This window comes from Ovis aries, chromosome 22, assembly GCF_016772045.2.
Source record: "Ovis aries strain OAR_USU_Benz2616 breed Rambouillet chromosome 22, ARS-UI_Ramb_v3.0, whole genome shotgun sequence".
NCBI classification, from domain to species: domain Eukaryota; kingdom Metazoa; phylum Chordata; class Mammalia; order Artiodactyla; family Bovidae; genus Ovis; species Ovis aries.
The window spans coordinates 14,719,904-14,742,904 of NC_056075.1; the positions used below are offsets into that span (position 1 = coordinate 14,719,904).

The 23,001-nt window shown below is 41.7% G+C and overlaps 1 protein-coding gene and 1 long non-coding RNA gene across 5 annotated transcripts in view; one reads left to right on the forward strand and one right to left on the reverse strand.

Moving 5' to 3' along the window:
- Nucleotides 1–23,001, forward strand: part of PDE6C (phosphodiesterase 6C) — a 63,224-nt gene that overhangs the window by 25,092 nt on the left and 15,131 nt on the right. For all 4 annotated transcript variants that reach the window (XM_004020041.6, XM_060404619.1, XM_060404620.1 and 1 more), the window contains 7 exons: nucleotides 516–665; nucleotides 1,245–1,388; nucleotides 2,510–2,578; nucleotides 9,457–9,603; nucleotides 9,848–9,955; nucleotides 10,674–10,783; nucleotides 12,726–12,813. In XM_004020041.6, the coding sequence (XP_004020090.2) occupies nucleotides 516–665; nucleotides 1,245–1,388; nucleotides 2,510–2,578; nucleotides 9,457–9,603; nucleotides 9,848–9,955; nucleotides 10,674–10,783; nucleotides 12,726–12,813 (816 nt within the window). The remainder of the gene's footprint in view (nucleotides 1–515; nucleotides 666–1,244; nucleotides 1,389–2,509; nucleotides 2,579–9,456; nucleotides 9,604–9,847; nucleotides 9,956–10,673; nucleotides 10,784–12,725; nucleotides 12,814–23,001) is intronic.
- LOC132658408 (uncharacterized) lies at nucleotides 15,289–20,889 on the reverse strand. The gene is made up of 2 exons (XR_009598035.1): nucleotides 18,556–20,889; nucleotides 15,289–17,335 (listed from the first exon to the last, which is right to left on the reverse strand). It is a non-coding gene; the product is annotated as an uncharacterized LOC132658408 (long non-coding RNA).

The following is a 23,001-nucleotide window of genomic DNA, read 5'->3' on the forward strand; positions in this document are numbered from 1 at the left end:
TAGGGTTGTCACAATACAGACACTTGGTTCTAGGATAATTAGTCAAATGTACAAGAGTGCTTTTATGACTGTATAGTTCTAGCCGTGCTCTGTCACAGCATAGGAATTGTGCATCAAACACCCCCAAAGTATTCTTTATCTAAATTGAAAGCAACCTAAGTGGGGGATAGCAAGGGGATGGCTATAATGGGGTAGTGCAAGTGAGCCCACTAGTCATGGATTAATTCTCTCAATTCCAGGGACGTTGTACATAGCTACATATGTGATGAATTTGCATAAAAACAGCCCTCCACACCCCCACACATGCACAATTAAACCTGATTAAGCTCCATGGATCATACCCATATGTATTCCCTGGTTTTGCTAGTGTAGCATAGTGGCACAAGATGATACCATGAAACTGGGTAAAGGGCACATGGGATTTCTTGGTACATTTCTCTTGCCACATCCTGTGAATATATAGTAATTTCAAAATAAAAAGTTGAAAAATAACCTGTGTCTTTTTTTGTTTGTAGAAAGGACCTGTAGATGAAACTGGCTGGGTCATTAAAAATGTCTTGTCCCTGCCTATTGTCAACAAAAAAGAAGACATCGTGGGCATCGCTACATTTTACAACAGGAAGGATGGAAAGCCTTTTGATGAATATGATGAGAACATCGCTGAGGTGAGTGCAATTACAAAATAATGGAGGGAGATGAAATTCATGAGTAGAGGGTGCATAATTGTTATTCTGGAAAGATGTTTCCAAAGTGTAATTAAGACATGAGTCACACACGCCTGCTGTCAATACGTTGTTATTGTGTCATTTCTGCTTCCTGATCTCCATAAAACTGCACTCCTTTCTACCAAAGTGTGAATGTTTGACTTAATCAAAATTCTTTCCAGAACTAGGAAACTGGGGAAAAGGTTTCCCTCTCTTTTTCTCCCCACTCCCTTTTTTCCCCCTTTCCTCTTGCTGTCACCCCCAGCCCTCTCTGATTCAAGTCATGCTTTACCTGATTGGATTTGGGTCATCCCCTCCTCTAATAAAGTATTCATGGTGCATGAAGCACTTTGAAAATGAGGGCTTAGCCAATTTTATTGTCTGGGGCTGACTATTAGTATTGTTTTCTTAGATTAAAACAAGAAACTGGGTTTTTGATGGGAGAAGAGACATTGATGGGTAGGAAAGCATGCAGACTGTTGCCTCCAAATCAATTTTCCCTTAATTTTAGAGAATTGAATCACATTTTATCAATTTCAGACTCTCACACAGTTTCTTGGATGGTCTCTTTTAAATACTGATACCTATGAGAAAATGAATAAGCTGGAGAACAGAAAGGACATAGCCCAAGAAATGCTCATGAACCACACCAAGGCTACGCCTGATGAAATCAAGTCCATTTTGGTAAGTGAGGAATTCAGTCCTGTGGAGATTAGATGCTGTTTAACCATAGCTTCTGGAATTCACCTAAGTACCCAGAGGTCTGACAGAGGAGAATAAGTTTAGTCCTGGGCTGAGAGGCGGGGAAACAGAGAAGGAGGAGGGGTCAGGGAGAATTTGGATGGTTCATAGTACACAGACCCTTACTGAATGTCCAGGCTTCTTGGTTGGAGCAGCTCTTTGTTTAAAATACTCTGTAGGAGCTGGAATAGTCAGGTCTAGATTGGAGTATTAGCACAGAAAAAACATTTCCAGGGAGGGAACTGTCAGCTGTTGGCCATGTAACACTCTATAACAACTGTGACCTCTCAGTTGTTTATGAAAATAAGTATCTATTTCTCATGCATTTGTGGGTTGCCCAGGCTTTAGCTGATTTTGGTTGGGCTGTAAGCTGCATTTGCTTGGCTCTCTGCATCTGTTATCCTTGATCAGCAGCTACCTGATAGATGTTCTTCTCGTGGTGATGACAAGTGCCAGACCCCAAGCCCAGCTGTGCAAGCTCATTTCAAGTCTTCCCTCCTATCACATTCACTAAAATGTTCAGTGTACAAACATGACCAAGTCGACATCATGGATGATTGGGGAACCTTTGCTAGAAGTGTTCTAATCACCAAGTGAAGGGGAAATATCACACACCCATGATCTCTGTTCCTTTATTTCCCTAGCTTTCAGAGTATGTCTGATATAGTTTTCCTGTTTGTTTTTGCTGGGTGGTTTGAGATGTAAAAGAAATCTGAGAATTTGATATGTTGAAGATGAAAATGTCTGGGGAAATACAGGGCAGTTGCTATAAACTAATAGAAAAACAGATGTAAGCCACTCATTTTTCTCACCTACGTGTGAACTATCAATGTCTCCTTCCCGCTTTCTCTTTGAGACAGCTGCTGTTACATTTTGGAGGATAAGAAAGAGTAATTGTCTTTTTAGAGAAAATTCTACATAATCCAGTGCTATAGACCTTTGCTTGGCACTTTGTCATGGGACTCATTAAAGCATGCTTTATTTTAACTGATTTTAAGAGTAAAGTAATCACATGGAAATCGACTTTATAGGAATTTCACACTTTCTTTGCTTTTACATTTTAGAAATTTAAAGAGAAGTTAAATATAGATGTAATTGAAGACTGTGAAGAAAAACAGCTTGTCACAATTTTGGTAAGTGTTTTACTTCTATCCGTAATGCCTTTTAAATAAAATATGGTTCCCTGCTTTTCTTCCTCTTTGTCCCCCACAGTGCAATCCACAGAGGTAAATTAGAATCACAGCTAATCTAGACCACTGCACAAGAGTGTTCAGGCACAGACTCCAGGGGATAGCATGGCCTGGTTTAATAGCTTTGGATTACACCATGTCCACCCTTGAAGACATGGCAGAATTACAGATAGACCCTCAGAGGCACCATTATCATTTCTGTCATCTCTAGCTTCTCTTCTGGATCCTGGAGGAATTATTTCTTTCCTATTGTTCCCATTGTGTCACCCCTATTATATATAGTTGAAATAACTTCTCTTCCAGTCACTAATCATGTATTTTGTATCTACTATTTAAACTCACCCAAATTTTCTTCAGTCAACTGTTAAACCCATGAGGTAAGTTTTTAATTTCAGAGCTTCTCTTGTTCAGTTCTAGGATGTATATTTAACTTTTTTTTTTTTTAAAGATTTCAACTCTATGCTGAAACTTTCTTTTTTTTTTTAATGGCTGAGTAATACTCCATTGTGTATATGTACCACAGCTTTCTTTTTTTTTTTTTAGTTTTAGTTTTTTATTTTTTAAATTTTAAAATCTTTAATTCTTACATGCGTTCCCAAACATGAACCCCCTCCCACCTCCCTCCCCACAACATCTCTCTGGGTCATCCCCATGCACCAGCCCCAAGCATGCTGCACCCTGCATCAGACATAGACTGGCGATTCAATTCTTACATGATAGTATACATGTTAGAATTCCCATTCTCCCAAATCATCCCACCCTCTCCCTCTCCCTCTGAGTCCAAAAGTCCGTTATACACATCTATGTCTTTTTTCCTGTCTTGCATACAGGGTCGTCATTGCCATCTTCCTAAATTCCATATATATGTGTTAGTATACTGTATTGGTGTTTTTCTTTCTGGCTTACTTCACTCTGTATAATTGGCTCCAGTTTCATCCATCTCATCAGAACTGATTCAAATGAATTCTTTTTAACAGCTGAGTAATACTCCATTGTGTATATGTACCACAGCTTTCTTATCCATTCATCTGCTGATGGACATCTAGGTTGTTTCCATGTCCTGGCTATTATAAACAGTGTTGCGATGAACATTGGGGTACATGTGTCTCTTTCAATTCTGGTTTCCTCGGTGTGTATGCCCAGCAGTGGGATTGCTGGGTCATAAGGTAGTTCTATTTGCAATTTTTTAAGGAATCTCCACACTGTTCTCCATAGTGGCTGTACTAGTTTGCATTCCCACCAACAGTGTAGGAGGGTTCCCTTTTCTCCACACCCTCTCCAGCATTTATTGCTTGCAGATTTTTGGATCGCAGCCATTCTGACTGGTGTGAAGTGGTACCTCATTGTGGTTTTGATTTGCATTTCTCTAGTAATGAGTGATGTTGAGCATCTTTTCATGTGTTTGTTAGCCATCCATATGTCTTCTTTGGAGAAATGTCTATTTAGTTCTTTGGCCCATTTTTTGATTGGGTCGTTTATTTTTCTGGAATTGAGCTGCATAAGTTGCTTGTATATTTTTGAGATTAGTTGTTTGTCAGTTGCTTCATTTGCTATTATTTTCTCCCATTCAGAAGGCTGTCTTTTCACCTTGCTTATATTTTCCTTTGTTGTGCAGAAGCTTTTAATTTTAATTAGATCCCATTTGTTTATTTTTGCTTTTATTTCCAGAATTCTGGGAGGTGGATCATAGAGGATCCTGCTGTGATTTATGTCTGAGAGTGTTTTGCCTATGTTCTCCTCTAGGAGTTTTATAGTTTCTGGTCTTACATTTAGATCTTTAATCCATTTTGAGTTTATTTTTGTGTGCGGTGTTAGAAAGTGACCTAGTTTCATTCTTTTACAAGTGGTTGACCAGTTTTCCCAGCACCACTTGTTAAAGAGATTGTCTTTACTCCATTGTATATTCTTGCCTCCTTTGTCAAAGATAAGGTGTCCGTATGTGTGTGGATTTATCTCTGTATGCTGAAACTTTCTGTCATTTTTATCTACTTTCTCTCTTCATCAATCTTCTTAAATTTATTCATCATAGTGATTTTAAATTCTTAGTACCTGAATCACCTATATGTCTGATTCTACTGTCTATTTTTACTCTTGAGTTTTACTCATTTGATCATTTTAAGGCATACTTCATAATTGTTTCATTGAGAACCAGACATTGTTGATAAAAACTTGGAGGGGCTCTGAGTGATGTTATCTTTCTCTTCAGAGGGTTAGACTTTGTTCTGGCGGGTGAAGGAGCTGGTTTTAGAGTTTGTTGGGGATGGTCTGTCTTAGATTTGCCCTTGCTACTGGGATAGAATCTTTATTTCCAGAGGGTGGCCCTTCTGGGATCCCAACTAAAAGCCTGGGCTGTTTACCAAGGCCCCTAGCCCTTAGAATCCAGAGGCCTGAATACAGTCTGTCTGAAATTGAAGTGATGTCACATTTGTTTGCCCCCCTGACTACCCTATCCTGTTTTCCACTGCCCCTTTCCAACCTGTGTTCTTTTTTTCTGAGCTAAGATATACTGAATATCTCACTTTCCCCATCCCCATCTTTTATGAGCTCTGTCTTCCCGTCCTGGCCTTTGGCTGTACTACCGCAGAGCCCAGTGGCCTTTGACCTCTATGTTTTGACACCTTGCATATTTTCATGTCACCTGAGGCTCTTCCTCCTCCTCTCACTCTCTTTGACTTAACTTCTGAGCACTTTCCTCTCACATGTAGCCCAGATGATGACCCTTCCTTCTGCTCATTTGCCCCCAACAAAACTCATCTTCTTTGTAAAACAAAGCTTTAATTGATATTCATGACTTGTTAGAATTTTTCTAGTTCTCTGTTTAGAGGAGAGAAGGGCCTTATGATGGAAAAGCAATAAAATGGGCAAAGAATCAGTAGCTTTACAACAAAATGGCTTATTTTGAATACAAGATATGCTCTAAAGCTCATCCTAAATTGTTGGTGCATGTAACTTAAGAAACAAACACAGATTTCAGAGGGGTTCTCTGAAACTGTCTTGGCATAATTTCCAAGTGGCATAAATATATATATATATATGCATCTTTGCGACCCCATGGACTATACAGTCCATGGAATTCTCCAGGCCAGAATATTGGAGTGGGTAGCCTTTCCCTTCTCCAAGGGTTCTTCCCAACCCAGGGATCAAAACCAGGTCTCTCGCATTGCAGGCAGATTCTTTACCAGCTGAGCCACAAGGGAAGCCCAAGAATACTGCTGATCCTCCCAACCCAGGAATTGAACTGGGGTCTCCTGCATTGCAGGTGGATTCTTTACCAGCTGAGCTACCAGGGAAGCCCAACTTCAGAAACAAACACGTATTTCAGAGGGGTACTCTGGAACTATCTTGGCATAATTTCCAAGCGGCATAAATATATATATGCATCTTCACTTACCATGCTTTTCTCCAGGGATACACTTTAATTCTTGGTTCAGGGAAGGCGTGGCCCTCTTTCATAGGTGTAACAGCAGGTGTGTGTGGCTGTGCTGGTAAGACTGAGGAAGCAGCACTGCAGCTGGGGCAGAGGAAGCGGGGAAGGTTGTTCCCCTTCTTCCCCCTGCTTCCTGGGACATTTCAGGTCACTCACAGATGCCCTGCAGCTCCTGTTTACCAGACCATAGAGGATGTAGAGAGAACATTCCAGAGAAGTACCTCATTCACTCCTCCTTCATTGAGTTTTTTTTTCATTCATTCACTAATTATTGAGATGCACTATGATACAAGAAACTGTTAACTGCCAAGGGCAAAAGATAACGTGGTCTGGTTCTTACCTGGCTCAAGAAACCCCTTGTTTATTAGACGAAAAATACAAGCAGTGACACTGCCTTGAATGGATGGGTTCATGCGGCGTGAGCACCAAGGGCCCTGGGGAGGCCAAGGGCCCGATTCTCCTCGCAGAAGGTGATGGAGTGTGAGATGAAGGCCATGGCATGTAGGCCTGAAGGGGACACGGGAGCTGGGTGGGCAGAGAGTGATGATGGGGGCTTGGAGATGAGAAGGGAAAGCAGACAGGCCAGGGTAGGGGGACACAGAGCACGTTAGGGAGACCAAAGGCAGCTGGTGTGGCCAGAGCCCCAGCGAGTGGGAGAGGGGAGCAGCCTGCGAGGCCTGGCAGGGGGCGGGGCAAGACCACACCTGGCAGCCTGGCACACTGGGACCCGGAAGCGACCTGCTCAGATGGCCAGGGGTCTCTGGAGCAGAGGGAGTGAGCTGGCCTGGATGCAGGAGGCCAGTGCGGCCATGTTACACTCACATACAGTTACAGAGAGGGTGACTTCTCGCAATCTCTCACGCTTACCGCCTCTCTTTCTCAATCTCAGCTGTGGGTTCCATCAAAGAGGAGGAAAACCAGCCTTTGGTGCTAGAGTTCCTACTTCTCAGACCAAGCAAAAGCCTTGATTTCTATCAATCTCTCTGTATCACTGTTGTATGACTGCTGTTTTTCAAAACCTGTGATTTCTGTATTACAGTATTATTATAATGGTTTGCTTATAACTGAAAATTGGGCCCGGGAGCCATAATTCTGAGAACTTCTTACTTTGTTTCTTGCTAAAAATGCACACTTACACGTTAGTGTGACTGACCCTGTAATGTTTTAAAAAATGTTTTCCAAAAAAAAAAAAAATGTTTTCACATTTGATCTTTACATAATACTCTGAGAAGAGCAGGGCAGAGGTGACTTCCAGCAGGGAGGTTCTGTGGCATGGGGCACCCCTCACTGCACCCCACAGTTCTTGGTCTGATTTTTACATGTGCTTATTCTCCATTTTTCCCCGCAAGAATGTGCATTTCAGGAAGTAGTGATATTGTTTTATCCATAATGCTCACAACACAAATAGGAACCAATAAATGTCTGTTGAATGATTAAAAATGAAGGGAAACAGAAGGGAAAGAGAGCTCCCATGGGCAAGGAATCTGGGAGGTTCCGGACAGAGAGAAAGTGACAAGAAGGAACAGTGGAGGAAGCGAAAGGCCCTGTGAGGAAGGAGCTTTGGGAAGTGCTACGAGGGGCTTCCCTTGTGGCTCAGCTGGTAAAGAATCTGCCTGTAATGCGGGAGACTTGGGTTCAGTCTCTGGGTTGGGAAGATCCCCTCGAGAAGGGAAAGGCTACCCCCTCCAGTATTCTGGCCTGGAGAAATCCATGGACTGTAGAGTCCAGGGGCTCGCTAAGACTCAGACATGACTAAACGACTTTCACTTTCCCTAGGGGTCATGGGATGAATCCCCTCTAATTGTCTTTGACACGTGAAAATAAAATTGGTACTACTTTTTCATTAAAACAACAAAGACAAAAATGTTACTACTGTTATCCGCATTTCACAGATGAAAACACTGATGTAGCTAACCCCAACCCAGAACTGAACACTAGTTTTCTGGCTCAAAACCATTGCTTTGCAGGAGAGATATCTCTGCCCAAAGTGACCATCTAAGAGTGGCCTTGGGGAGAAGGGGTTCTTCTTCCTTGGAGAATCTGGAAGACCCTGCAAAGAAGGGCAAAGGTGTGAGGGCCAGCTCTGACTTGGGGGTTAGGTGAACAGATACCATAATTGTATTTAAAAGAGCCATATAGCATTTGGTGTTGAAATTTGTGCAAATAGAACATGAATCATCCTCTGGGCCAAGCCTGAACTTTCTGAGGGATGTGACCTTAGCACAGTATTAAGGGTTTACTATGGGCTCAGTGAACACCCACTGAACTGAACTGCTCCTGCACGTTTGTCTGCTGGGCCACACAGCAGACTGTGTGCTTCTTTCTTTCCTTGCCTGCTTCTTTCTTCCTGTGGGGTTGTCTCTGCCCTGCTGTCTGTCACATCAGCTGAATACACACCCCTCCAGAATCTCACCTTTCACTATCTATATTTTTTAACCACTTCAATAAGTTAAGTTCTTAAAGGCAAGACCCACATTTTTGTTTCCCAAGCCATGTCCATGTGACTAGTTCAACTGTTTTTTCACCTAGTCCTAAATCCTGACAAGGGGTGGGTTAAATGAGATGTCTGCATGTGTACCAGGACACTGGGGGCATTCATTCATTCAATGAACATTAACCAAGCACCTCTGTGGGACAAGCCCTCAGGTTCTGTTACCGCAGCAGGTAACACACCATGATCCCATCCTTAGGGAACCCACAGACTAGTGGGAAAGCATCACTAAACAGGTAAAGAAAATACGATAGAACTGAATCAAGCCATCATTTACTGTTTACTAAATATTTCTAGAAGAGGAAAAAAGAGAAGTCGAGTATTGAAAATGGGTTGTTGTTGCTGCTGCTGCTAAGTCACTTTGGTAGTATCCGACTCTGTGCGACCCCATGGACGGCAGCCCACCAGGCTCCTCTGTCCCTGGGATTCTCCAGGCAAGAGCACTGGAGTGGGTTGCCATTTCCTTCTCCAGTGCGTGAAAGTGAAAAGTGAAAGTGAAGTCGATCAGTCGTGTCTGACTCTTAGAGACCCCATGGACTGCAGCCCACCAGGCTCCTCCATCCATGGGATTTTCCAGGTCAGAGTACTGGAGTGGGTTGCCATTGCTGCTGTAATTCAGCATTTTATTTTGCATCAGAGAAAGTAGCCTCTGGGGTCTGCTTTGGAATTGAATGCCGTCACTTAGAAAGCTGCTCAGGATAGCTGAGCCTCAGTTTAACTATCTGGAAACTGAGGGTCATTGTGCAGGTTTGTTGTGAGGATAATAGGGGCATAACCCAGTACTGGGTATATAGAGGCTGAGGGTGAGGGGAGTGCATGTGGCATCATTGCATTGTAATTTTGTGTATGACTAAAGGGATAAAAAAGAATGTAAACTGGAACCTCTGGTCCTTGTTTCAACAGAAGGAGGACCTGCCAGACCCACGGACTGCAGACCTGTATGAATTCCGCTTCAGCGACTTGCCCATCACAGAGCACGAACTGATTAAGTGTGGACTTCGGCTGTTTTTTGAAATAAACGTGGTGGAGAAATTCAAAGTACCCGTTGAGGTTAGATGGTATTTAATTTAAAATATAGTGTGATTCTGTGACAGTTCTCCATTGTGTAAAATTACCTGTGGTTCAAAAAGATTCCCTGCAGTGTAGATCTTAAATTATCATTAACTTTGTCAATATATCCGCTTAAACCCTGTAAACAAGGCCATCCTATCTTTTCAGATAAGGTTGTCACAGACCTTCTAACCTTTAGAATTCTGTTCCAAAGTCTGAGTGGTATTGTCGTCTTTGGCGGCAGGTTCTCACCAGATGGATGTACACGGTGAGGAAGGGGTACCGGGCCGTCACGTACCACAACTGGCGACACGGGTTTAATGTGGGGCAGACCATGTTCACTTTGCTGATGGTAGGTATCGTGTCCGACTCTTTGCGACCCCATGGACTGTAGCCCACCAGGCTCGTCTGTCCATGGGATTCTCCAGGCAAGAATACTGGAGTGGGTTGCCATTTCCTTCTCCAGGGAGTCTTCCCGACACAGGGATCGAACCCAGGTCTCCTGCATTGCAGGCAGAGCTTTGACCTCTGAGCCGCCAGGGAAGCCATGGAGCACAGCAGTTGGTGAAAACCTGCGTGCCTCCTCCTGAACGTGGTGAGAATAGACACAGGCTGTCTCTTTCGAGATAATTTTGGAATTCACGGATACAATCCCATAAATCCCCAAATCCTCTGGAGATGATGCCAGGGCATGTGGGTATCCCTGGGCGCTTGCCTGAATAATAACTCTGATACTCAAGGACTTATGTCTTTAAAGGAAAAAATTCAGTTGCCTGCTAGGTTTGTGACTGCCCAGAATGAGCTACAAGAAATAAAACCAGTTTGGGACTTCCCTGGTAGTTCAGTGGTAAAGACTCCATGCTTCCAATGCAAAGGGTCAAGGTTTAATCCCTGATCAGGGAACTAAGATCCCACATGCCATGTGGTGTGACCAAAAAAGAAAGCAAGCTTGCTCTAAAAACACAGAAGACCCCCTTCTCCATCAGAGGCAGGCCTCACTGCACATGCTGCATAATGTATTAATGTAAGTATATTAATGTAAGTGAATATATATGTCTATTTTCTTTTAGACAGGAAGACTGAAGAAATACTACACAGACCTTGAAGCCTTTGCCATGCTTGCTGCTGCCTTCTGCCACGACATTGACCACAGAGGCACCAATAATTTGTATCAGATGAAGTAAGTGAACATATCCTGCCACGTCGATAGTTCTGGTGCTCCTGCCTTCTTTGTAAAGGGGCTTCGCTCTTTTTTCAACTTTGTTTCATCAAAGTATTGAATCCATACCTTTAGGTGCGTTGATCTTCGACTTACAGTTGTACACCCTTGGGTGACACCCTCAACTCAAGCTAGAGAACATTTCTTCCTGGGCTCACTACCTCTCATGTCCCTCGTCCTTGTGCCTCCACCAGCTGACCTTGCATCTTCACATCATCACCACCTTCCCCTCTTGCCTAAGAAAAGAAGTGCAGGCTCTCAGCTCGGACAGATTTGTATTCACTGAGTTCACAAATTATTTAAACTTTCTAAGCTTTGAGTTCCTCACTGGGAAAATAATAACTGTAGTAATGCTACCTAACACTTAAGGTCATTGTAAAGATTAAATAAGGCTATGCATACAAAGCAGTCAGCTCATGGTTGGTGCTTGGAGGTTAATAATTATCAGGTATTATTATTATCACTGTTATTATGTCATTGGCACTTTCAAAATTCGTCAGCAATGCCATAGCCAACCTAGCTCCTTGATAGTGACATTTAAGAAGCTCTGCCTGCCGTGGCTGCACTATATCCTCATCTCCAACACATAACCCACTACCCACAAGGTACCAGAGGAAGTGAGACATTTTAGAGAGAATGAGCTTCGGAGTCTGGGTTTATGGGATCCAAACACTTCCTGGTTGAGTGATCTTGGGTAAATCACTTAATGTGTTTGAGATTCAGTTTCTTAACTGTTAGACGGGTACAATATTGACCTCTCAATGACTGCTGTGAGAATCACCTGAAATTATATGTCTGAAATTACATAGTAGATCCTCAAGAAATTTACTCAATGAATTAAGCAGTGACTTTCACCTTCAGGGAGAAGGCAATGGCACCCCACTCCAGTACTCTTGCCTGGAAAATCCCATGGACGGAGGCGCCTGGTAGGCTGCAGTCCATGGGGTCGCGAAGAGTTGGACACGACTGAGCGACTTCACTTTGATTTTTCACTTTCATGCATTGGAGAAGGAAATGGCAACCCACTCCAGTGTTCTTGCCTAGAAAGAATCCCAGGGATGGGGGAGCCTTGTGGGCTGCCGTCCATGGGGTCGCACAGAATCGGACACGACTGAAGTGACTTAGCAGTAGCAGTTTCACCTTCACCAACTCTACCAATCAGGCTTTGCCCTGAAGAGGGGATTCCCAGTCTGGGTTCCCGCAAGCCACATCTTCCTCTAAGAGCTCCAGCCCCTGCTGGCTGTTCCGCATTCCTGAATGCGGGCTTCCTGACAATGACTGAGCTCTCTTCCGCCCTCCTAACTGCTTCAGCCAATTCAGTTTCTAAGGAATGAATGCTTATTGAGCACTTGTGTACTAGGAGACCAGCTGAGAACTTGATACCTATGGCCTTTTTGAATCCTTGTAGCCCTCCCACCTGGTAGGTACTATTGTTCCCCTCTTTTACTGATGAAGAAACAAGTCCCAAACAGTCAAATCTAACTTGCCATAGATGAAAAGAAAGTAGCCAAATGGGATGTGGCATCTCCAAGGTTTGCAGAAAAGATGAGACCACATCCCAGACTTCTGCTTTGGTCTGGTGTTGGGAGTCTGTGTGGGTCCCATCAGCGATGGGCGAGCTGACCTTCTTCCTTTTCTTTCCGTGAGAGAAACTTTGTAGTTCAAGCAATTAAATCATTTTATGCATTTAACAAATTAGGGTTTTTCTTAAAAAGATTTTTTTTAAGAGCATATTCTTCTGTTCTAAATCTAAAAATTCTTTTCCAATATGTTACTTTCAACTGTTTCACAGTCATTAGGGGAGAGGGAAGACATGAAGAAAAAATCCTCAGATTGCAAAGATTCTGTACTGTGTGATCTATGTGTCATCTTTAAATAGCTAAAATGACCCTTTTCCTCCTAGGTCCACATCTCCGCTAGCAAGGCTTCACGGCTCTTCCATCTTGGAGAGGCACCACCTGGAGTACAGTAAGACACTCCTGCAGGATGAGGTACGTGGGTCTCTCTCTCTCTAGGGCAGCTCACAAGCTCTGGATCAAAGTGCTAACCCACAGAAAATGCTTAGAAAGAGGATCATCCTGAATGCTGGTGGCTGACAGTGTAGACACCCTTATTGAAGTCAATTGATAGAAATGACTATATTGTGATAGTTTTTGAACAATCAAACTGGAAGTAGCTGAGACAGAGGAGGAAAGAGCTATGAAAAGTCACAGAATCTCTCTGGGTCTGTAGAGTAAGAAGAAAAAGTTTACCTTGGGTATGTATGAATGTAAAAAGAGGAGACACAGGACTGGAAAAGGTCAGTTTACATTGCAATTCCAAAGAAAGGGAATGCCAAAGAATGCTCAAACTACCACACAATTGCACTCATCTCACATGTTAGAAAAGTAATGCTCAAAATTCTCCAAGCCAGGCTTCAGCAATATGTGAACCGTGAAATTCCAGATGTTCAAGCTGGTTTTAGAAAAGGCAGAGGAACCAGAGATCAAATTGCCAACATCTGCTGGATCATAGAAAAAGCAAGAGAGTTCCAGAAAAACATCTATTTCTGCTTTATTGACTATGCCAAAGCCTCTGACTGTGTGGATCACAATAAACTGTGGAAAATTCTGAAAGAGATGGGAATACCAGACCACCTAACCTGCCTCTTGAGAAACCTATATGCAGGTCAGGAAGCAACAGTTAGAACTGGACATGGAACAACAGACTGGTTCCACATAGGAAAAGGAGTACGTCAAGGCTATATATTGTCACCCTGCTTGTTTAACTTGTATGCACAGTTCAGTTCAGTTCAGTTTAGTCGCTCAGTCGTGTCCGACTCTTTGCGACCCCATGAATTGCAGCACGCCAGGCCTCCCTGTCCATCACCATCTCCCGGAGTTCATTCAGACTCATGTCCATCGAGTCCGTGATGCCATCCAGCCATCCCATCCTCGGTCCTCCCCTTCTCCTCCTGCCCCCAATCCCTCCCAGCATCAGAGTCTTTTCCAATGAGTCAACTCTTCGCATGAGGTGGCCAAAGTACTGGAGTTTCAGCTTTAGCATCATTCCTTCCAAAGAAATCCCAGGGCTGATCTCCTTCAGAATTGACTGATTGGATCTCCTTGCAATCCAAGGGACTCTCAAGAGTCTTCTCCAACACCACAGCTCAAAAGCATCAATTCTTCAGCGCTCAGCCTTCTTCACAGTCCAACTCTCACATCCATACATGACCACAGGAAAAACCATAGCCTTGACTAGACGGACCTTAGTCGGCAAAGTAATGTCCCTGCTTTTGAATATGCTATCTAGGTTGCTCATAACTTTTCTTCCAAGGAATATGCGGAGTACATCATGAGAAACGCTGGGCTGGAAGAAGCACAGGTTGGAATCAAGATTGCCAGAAGAAATATCAATAACCTCAGATATGCAGATGACACCACCCTTATGGCAGAAAGTGAAGAGGAACTAAAAAGCCTTTTGATGAAAGTGAGAGAGGAGAGTGAAAAAGTTGGCTTAAAGCTCAACATTCAGAAAATGAAGATCATGGCATCTGGTCCCTTCACTTCATGGCAAATAGATGGGGAAACAGTGGAAACAGTGTCAGACTTTATTTTTTTGGGCTCCAAAATCACTGCAGATGGTGACTGCAGCCATGAAATTAAAAGACACTTACTCCTTGGAAGAAAAGTTATGAGCAACCTAGACAGCATATTCAAAAGCAGAGATACTACTTTGCCGACTAAGGTCCATCTAGTCAAGGCTATGGTTTTTCCAGTGGTAATGTATGGATGTGAGAGTTGGACTGTGAAGGCTGAGCGCCGAAGAATTGATGCTTTTGAACTGTGGTGTTGGAGAAGACTCTTGAGAGTCCCTTGGACTGCAAGGAGATCCAACCAGTCCATTCTGAAGGAGATCAGCCCTGGGATTTCTTTGGAGGGAATGATACTAAAGCTGAAACTCTAGTACTTTGGCCACCTCATGCGAAGAGTTGACTCATTGGAAAAGACTCTGATGCTGGCTGGGATTGGGGGCAGGAGGAGAAGGGGAGGACCGAGGATGAGATGGCTGGATGGCATCACCGACTTGATGGACGTGAGTTTGAGTAAACTCTGGGAGTTGATGGACAGGGAGGCCTGTCGTGCTGGGATTCATGTGGTCGCAAAGAGTCGGACGCGACTGAACTGAACTGAAAAAGAGGAGGCTACACAACCACTGCTTTTCTTATCATAGGGCATGTACTGTTAAAGCATTGTCTGTATCTTTGAGACAGTCAGGTGTTGGTAGATTGGGGGTAGGCATGAAAATCAGGCTGTAAGATCAGACAGCTGCTATCAGAGGCACCAAGTGAATGAGGGAGATGTCCCATTCAGGAGTGGGTGGGGCATAGGGGAAAAGAGGGGTGGGATCAGGGAACTTTTCACGGGAAGTGGGTTAAGCTTGGTCCTGAATTCATTGTGATTTATACAATATCATGTACTACTAACTTTCGATAAAAAGATTCTTCTTTTTATTGATTTTATTTAAAGAGTATATAGGCTTGTTGGAAAAGTTTTGAATATAATCTAGTTATGCTTGAGAACAAATCTGAGAAGATTCTAACCCAGAATGAATCATTGTTAGATAGAAGGGAACATTCTTCTGTCTGCACAGAGAAATTGTCTAGAATCACACAAACTCATTAGGATAAATAAGCCTTCGGGAGAGTGGAGCTTTTTTCTTTTGATAATAATCGCTTATTAAAGGCTCAGGGGAAGGGGTACAAGGAAATACATCCAAGTTTCGAGATAATATTACATTCTTCTAGGTAATCAAAAGCCAAGTGGGAAAAATTTGTAAGGGCAATTAGGCAGAAAAGTGGAAAAAGGAAACAGACAGATGATTTAAATATTTTTAATAGCCTGTGATTGATGCAGCATCCAGACAGGGGGACAGAGACCAGCTGCACTGAATTATCGATTTCACAGGGCAGAAGGGGGCAGGCGGTTAAAAACACATCCTGGGCATCATCTCCCACTTACCAGGCTCCCTGGGGATTGGACCTAGGAATCTGCATTTTTAATAAGAGTTTTCATCACTCTCATGTGTAGCTAGGACCTGTTCCTGCAGTAGTATCATAAAAAGAATGAAGATATCTGTTCTATGAGAGTTGGAAAAAATAGAATTGAAAGTAGTTCACGAATATGATAGTAACTTGTTATCCATCCAGTTTGTTAAGTGTCTTGCCTTACTGGTGGTGATGGTCTTATATTTTTGAGTAAGGATCTTCCATATATCCAGCTGATTACATATACCACAGGCAGGTAGTATCAAAAATAATTTATTTAATTTTATGTTTACCTACTAATGCAAAATATATTCTAAAACCTTTATAGCCAAATGTTTAAATGCTTAACTATGAAAGGGCTCCTAGTAGCTCATATATTTTTACTTTCTGGGATTTGAGAGTTTAAAATAGAGTTGTTGTTTCCCATCTTAATTTTTAAATGTTATATACTCTGCAGTATGAACTGGTTTTCATGGCTAGATAAAGGCTTACTCTTTTTAAAAAGGAATATTGCATCCTAGTAATCCATGCCACCTTGGCAAGGACCTATCTACAATGCTATTTGACCTGCTAATTGCAGACTTTTAAGGGTTGTAAATAGAGTCACTAGGCAATAAATGCGATCACAGAGCTTTTTATGAGCAGGCAAACTGAATGCTGAAAAAATGAAATTTTAACATCAGATGTTCTTTTCACATTTTTGGGAGACAGTACAGTTCTATTTATTTATTATATAGAAAAATACTTATATTTAAAACTTTAATTTTTTTACATAAGGCAAATCCTTATCTAGCAGTTTTGCCATTTTATAGGCATTACTCATTGTGTTTTGTATATTATCAGGCTTTATGTCCCAGTAGAGTTGGATTCCCTGCTTTGAGGACAGATCTGTCTGTATTCTAAACTAGTCAGAAATCCACCCTTTAACCTAATGAATAGGGGTTAAAGCCCTTGTTGGCCAAATTTCTCAGAATATAAACTTTAATACTACAATGTACTGTCAGAATGACAAAATGTATTATTTAGCAGAAATAACAATACTTTTATTATTCAGAACACTTCTTCATAAAATTTATAACTTTATGCTTTTTCATACTGACTTCATGTTATACAAAGAAGGAATGAAGAAGAAATTAAGTATCTTGTGTATGATCACCAGCCAGCCACAGACATGATGCAGTCTTCCCTTTTGGATGTAACATGTACCACATTGAAGACTAGAACTCACCTCCCTGAGAGTCCTCATCAGGATGAATTGGAGCCATTTCTATTTTGGTGTGCTACACCGAATTTAGATATGTAGTGCCATTTTCATAGCAGTAAGAGAACAAAAGCGGCCTGTTGATGGTAGAGAGCCAAGTTAGACTCTGTGGGCAGGTGAGCCCTGCTGAACAGGTGGGGGCCCGGCTGGAGTGGGGCTGGCCGAGATGGAGGCCTCCTCTCTCGTCTGTGCACCCGTCTCTCCATCACGTATCCAGCACAGTTCCCTGGAAGCACAGATGGAATATTATAGACTCATCCGTAGATATCTTAAATAAGTGACAGTAGTGGTTGTTAAAAATTACATGCATGTGCCTGCTATGAAAATTCAAGCAACAGGAAACATTCTAAAGATAAATATTTAAAAACTGCTTTAAATCCTACCACTCAGAAATAAGACATTTCATTAACATTTAACGAACTTCATGGTAGCCCATTGTGACTATATATAGGCAGGATGGTTAGAAACAGGGATCTCATATCCGAACTATTTTTGTTGTTGTTGTTAGGGTTATCTATTTAATTGAGTTTATTGAAGTGTAATGTTTATACAATAAGCAGCATCCCTTTAATGTGTTATTCATACAAATTCTATGAATTCTGTCCCTGCACTTGGATAGGTTTTACCCCACCACACTCAGAATACAGAACACTTCAGCCGTCTCCTTCGGGATGACAAGGGAGACTGTTCTGGGAGTCTATCGCTGGATACAGAACACTGCACTTCTGTAGTAGTCTATGCTAGTAGTCCCCTGGTAGTCTATGCTTCTCTCCCGTCCCAGCCCAAAGCAAGCAATGAAATGTCTGTAGTCACTACGGATTCGTTTGAATCTTCTAGATTTTTATATAAATGCAGTCATCCAGTAATTACTCTTTTGTGGCGACGACTTTCATTCAGAACAATAATTTTGTGATTTGTACATTTTGAGTGAATGAGCCAGCAGTGATTCATTACTTTTCACTGCTGAGTGGTCTTGCATTTATCTGAAATGAAGATTTTAATTTTACTTCAGTTTAATGGAAGAAACAGTTTTTAAGGGAAGGAATTACAGAACTTCAGAGAACTATGTCCTTAATCACAAGAAATATTAGTTCTTAGAGAACACTAAAATCAATAACAGTGGTTATGTGTTACCTTTTCACCATCTCTGAACTCCCTGCTATAAAACATGAAACAATTCGAATACTTACACTCCTTCCCACATCTCTACTTGTTTTGTAAGCTATTTATTATCAGTATTTTTTTAACTGTTATCATGATTTATGAAATTAATTTATAATTTCCTTAAGTGTCTATTTTTTTTTAAACCAGAGCATTTATTGCATGACTAATGGTTGAAATCCCTAAGATGAACTGGATGCTGCCCCAGCGGCTCGCTGGGGTTAGGTGTTCTCCCAGAATCCACGCCTGAATCTCCAGGATACGCTTTGTAGGTGCCTCGCTCACCTGGCCTCGGTGTGTCCCATCTGTAGCCTTGGCAGCTCCAGTCACATTTCCTCTTCTGCCTGGCGGTGTGGCCACAGTGGTCGTAGGTCGGCTCTGAAGGTCGGAGGCCTTGGAACCACAGTCTTACTTCCAAACGACAGTGTTCCCTTTGTCATCTCTCTTCTGTGGTTGAGACCAAAGAGGTGCAATTGTTTATTCCTACTTCTACTTTTGTATGGGCCTATACATAGCCTCAGACTTTTTATCATGGCTTGTTCATTCCCGTGTATTTTATTTTGACTCATACCTTAATTAGCTAGATTTTTGTCATCTGGTAGTTTTTCACAGTCTCTAAGCTAAGTACTCTGCATACAAGTTAAATAAGCAGGGTGACAATATACAGCCTTGACGTACTCCTTTTCCTATATGGAACCAGTCTGTTGTTCCATGTCCAGTTCTAACTGTTGCTTCCTGACCTGCATATAGGTTTCTCAAGAGGCAGGTCAGGTGGTCTGGTATTCCCATCAGTAGGGAATAAGGTTTAAAGAAGGTTGAGAAGTGCTTGCAAACGAGACTCTCAACCAGGGCTGAACATTCTTGCAAACGAGATGTTCAGCTAAGAATCCTGTTTGTTCCCATGGGAAAAGAACATTGCTTGCACACAAGGATGTTTCTCTGATTCCTCAAAAGGAACAGACCTTGGGACAAAACGGATTCTAAGTTGATAAATAAGTTTCCCAAAACAAAGTCTTAGCTGCAGTAAATAAGCCAAAGAAAAGGTTATCTTGCCCTGCGCCTGCGCACTGTATAGTCTCTAAATCATAGTGCTTGGCAGCTTGCCCTGTAGGTTGTTGTGCAAGGGATATAAAATAAAGCAGCTGTAAAAAACAAGTGTTAAAATATAAAGATTTAAACCACTCTGCAGTGTTGGTGTTTCATTCCGTCGCCGGCACCCATCTTTTTCAGAATTTTCCATAGTTTATTGTGATCCACACAGTCAAAGGCTTTGGCATAGTCAATAAAGCAGAAATAGATGTTTTTCTGGAACTCTCTTGCTTTTTCCATGATCCAGCGGATGTTGGCAATTTGATCTCTGGTTCCTCTGCCTTTTTTAAAATCCAGCTTAAACATCTGGAATTTCACAGTTCACATATTGCTGAAGCCTGGCTTGGAGAATTTTGAGCATTACTTTACTAACGTGTGAGATGAGTGCAATTGTGTGGTAGTTTGAGCATTCTTTGGCATTGCCTTTCTTTGGGATTGGAATGAAAACTGACCTTTTCCAGTCCGGTGGCCACTGCTGAGTTTTCCAAATTTGCTGGCATATTGAGTGCAGCACTTTCACAGCATCATCTTTCAGCATTTGAAATAGCTCAACTGGGATTCCATCACCTCCACTAGCTTTGTTCATAGTGATGCTTTCTAAGGCCCACTTGACTTCACATTCCAGGATGTCTGGCTCTAGGTGAGTGATCACACCATCGTAATTATCTTGGTCGTGAAGATCTTTTTTGTAGAGTTCTTCTATATATTCTTGCCACCTCTTCTTAAGATCTTTTGCTTCTGTTAGGTCCATACCATTTCTGTCCTTTATGGAGCCCATCTTTGCATGAAATGTTCTCTTGGTATCTCTAATTTTCTTGAAGAGATTTCTAGTCTTTCCCATTCTGTTGTTTTCCTCTATTTCTTTGCGTTGATCACTGAGGAAGGCTTGCTTCTCTGGTTCCAAATAGGAAAAGGAGTACATCAAGGCTGTATATTGTCACCCTGCTTATTTAACTTATATGCAGAGCATATCATGAGAAACCCTGGGCTGGAGGAAGCACAAGCTGGAATCAAGATTGCCAGGAGAAATATCAATAACCTCAGATATGCAGATGACACCACCCTTATGGCAGAAAGTGAAGAGGAACTAAAAAGCCTTTTGATGAAAGTGAAAGAGGAGCGTGAAGAAGTTGGCTTAAAGCTCAACATTCAGAAAACGAAGATCATGGCATCTGGTTCCATCACTTCATGGGAAATAGATGGGAAACAGTGTCAGACTTTATTTTTTGGGGCTCCAAAATCACTGCAGATGGTGATTACAGCCATGAAATTAAAAGACGCTTACTCCTTGGAAGTAAAGTTATGACCAACCTAGATAGCATATTGAAAAGCAGAGACCTCACTTTGCCAACAAAGGTCCGTCTAGTCAAGGCTATGGTTTTCCAGTAGTCATGTATGGGTGCGAGAGTTGGACTGTGAAGGCTGAGCACCGAAGAATTGATGCTTTTGAACTGTGGTGTTGGAGAAGACTCTTGAGAGTCCCTTGGACTGCAAGGAGATCCAACCAGTCCATTCTAGAGATCAGCCCTGGGTGTTCTTTTGGAAGGAATGATGCTAAAGCTGAAACTCCAGTACTTTGGCCACCTCATGTGAAGAGCCGACTCATTGGAAAAGACTCTGATGCTGGGAGGGATTGGGGGCAGGAGGAGAAGGGGACGACAGAGGATGAGATGGCTGGATGGCATCACCGACTCAATGGACATGAGTTTGAGTGAACTCTGGGAGATGGTGATGAACAGGGAGGCCTGGGGTGCTGTGATTCATGGGGTCACAAACAGTCAGACACGACTGAGCAACTGAACTGAACTGAAGCTAAGTACACACCTATGAAGATCTGTTTGTTACATTTTTGAAAGTCAATTTGGAAGAATATAAAGGTTGTTGGGTCATTACTTTCTTCTCAGAAACTGGAGGACATTGCCTCTGTTTTTTGGTGTTAAAGAGGTATAAATGGCTGATTTGATTTTCTCCCTTGGAGGTGACTTTGTTTTTCTGAATAGATGTTCATATAATTCTTAATTCTTCACATTTTAGTAACTTTGAATGTCTGGGTGATTCTGCATCTATTTTTTCCTTGATACAGGTTCAGTTCAGTTCAGTCGCTCAGTCATGTCCGACTCTTTGCGACCCCATGAATTGCAGCACACCAGGCCTCCCTGTCCACATATCTATAGAATCTGTTGTCTTTTTTTTTTAATTTCAGGGAAGCTTTTTTTTCATTGTATCTTTAAACATTTTTCTAATACATTGGGAATATCAGTTATGTATATGTTGAATCTCCTTGCCATTTATGTTCTTTATATTTTTAAATAATTTATTTTTTCCTTTTTGCTTTAATTTCCTCAAGACTGTGGACTATGTCCCTTGCTTATTCTATTTAAGTAGCTTTACTGTGGATTATATTGCTTTTATATTCAATTCCATTTTCTTCATTCTACTACCAGTTTTGCTAGTTTATTAATTTTACTGTTGTCTTACAATCTTCGAGTTCTTGTGGTTTTGAAACTAGATATTAGTGTGAATTTTTCATGTTCCATTGGGTATTTCTTTTGATGTATTTTTCATTTGCCTTTTGTGTTCCTTTCTTCGTTATTTTTCTTAGTTTGGTGTGTGTGCAGTCATGCACTGTATTTACATATTCAGTCAACTACTGTAAGACCTTTATGTGACTTCTGATTCAGAGTTGTTACACGTGGTGTGCTGTGATTCTCTAGTACATGTCTTTTTGTGAACACATGGGTGTATTTCTGTTTGGTATGTACCTGGAAATAGAATTGCTTGGCCATAGGGTGAGCATATGTTCAGCCTCAGTGGATGCTGACAAGCGGTTTTCCAAAATAGTTGTATTAATACACATTCTTACCAACAGTTCCAGTGGCTCTCCATCGTCTCCAACACTTGGCACATCTTTCTCATTTAGTCACTTGGGGGATGCACTAATTTGTGTCAAATTCAATAGCGTTGATTAACACATATAAACTACAATTTTTTATATTAACCTTTTGAAATTGTTTTGGGACTACCTTTGTTCTCAACTTGATTTGTAGGAATTCTTTATTCTGGTTTATGTATCTTTCATCAGAAATATGTATCCCAAATAGTTTCTCCCTGTGAATTGCCTTTGTATTCTCTTAATGTTGGATTTGGGTGAAAATAAGTTCTTAATTTTAATGTAGTCCATTTGATCAACTTTTTAAAGATTAATTCTTTAGTTGTACTGTCTTTTGCCTATTCAAGGTGATGAAGGTATTTTACTGTTCTACCTTTCTCATTTAGATCCACAATCATTTTACAGCTTATCTTTATATATGGTTTGATGTAGAGATCAAGATACTTTTTCTGTCCATGTGAAAATCCAGTTGACTCAGCACCATTTATTGACCCACTTCATTTCAGTGATACCTCTGTCCTAGACCAGGTAACTGACTATCATGGACTGGTTCTGCATTCCCTATTCGATTACACTAGTCAGTTTGTGTCTCTTTTGTCAGTATGTCATCTTGGTTACTATAGCTTTATAATAGTCTTCCTTCCAGTATAAATTCTCCAGTTTTGTTCTATTTGAAGATTGCTTTGGCTTTTATTAAACCTTTGTATTTTCATATACATTTTAAAAGTTTGTCAATTTACATACACACATCC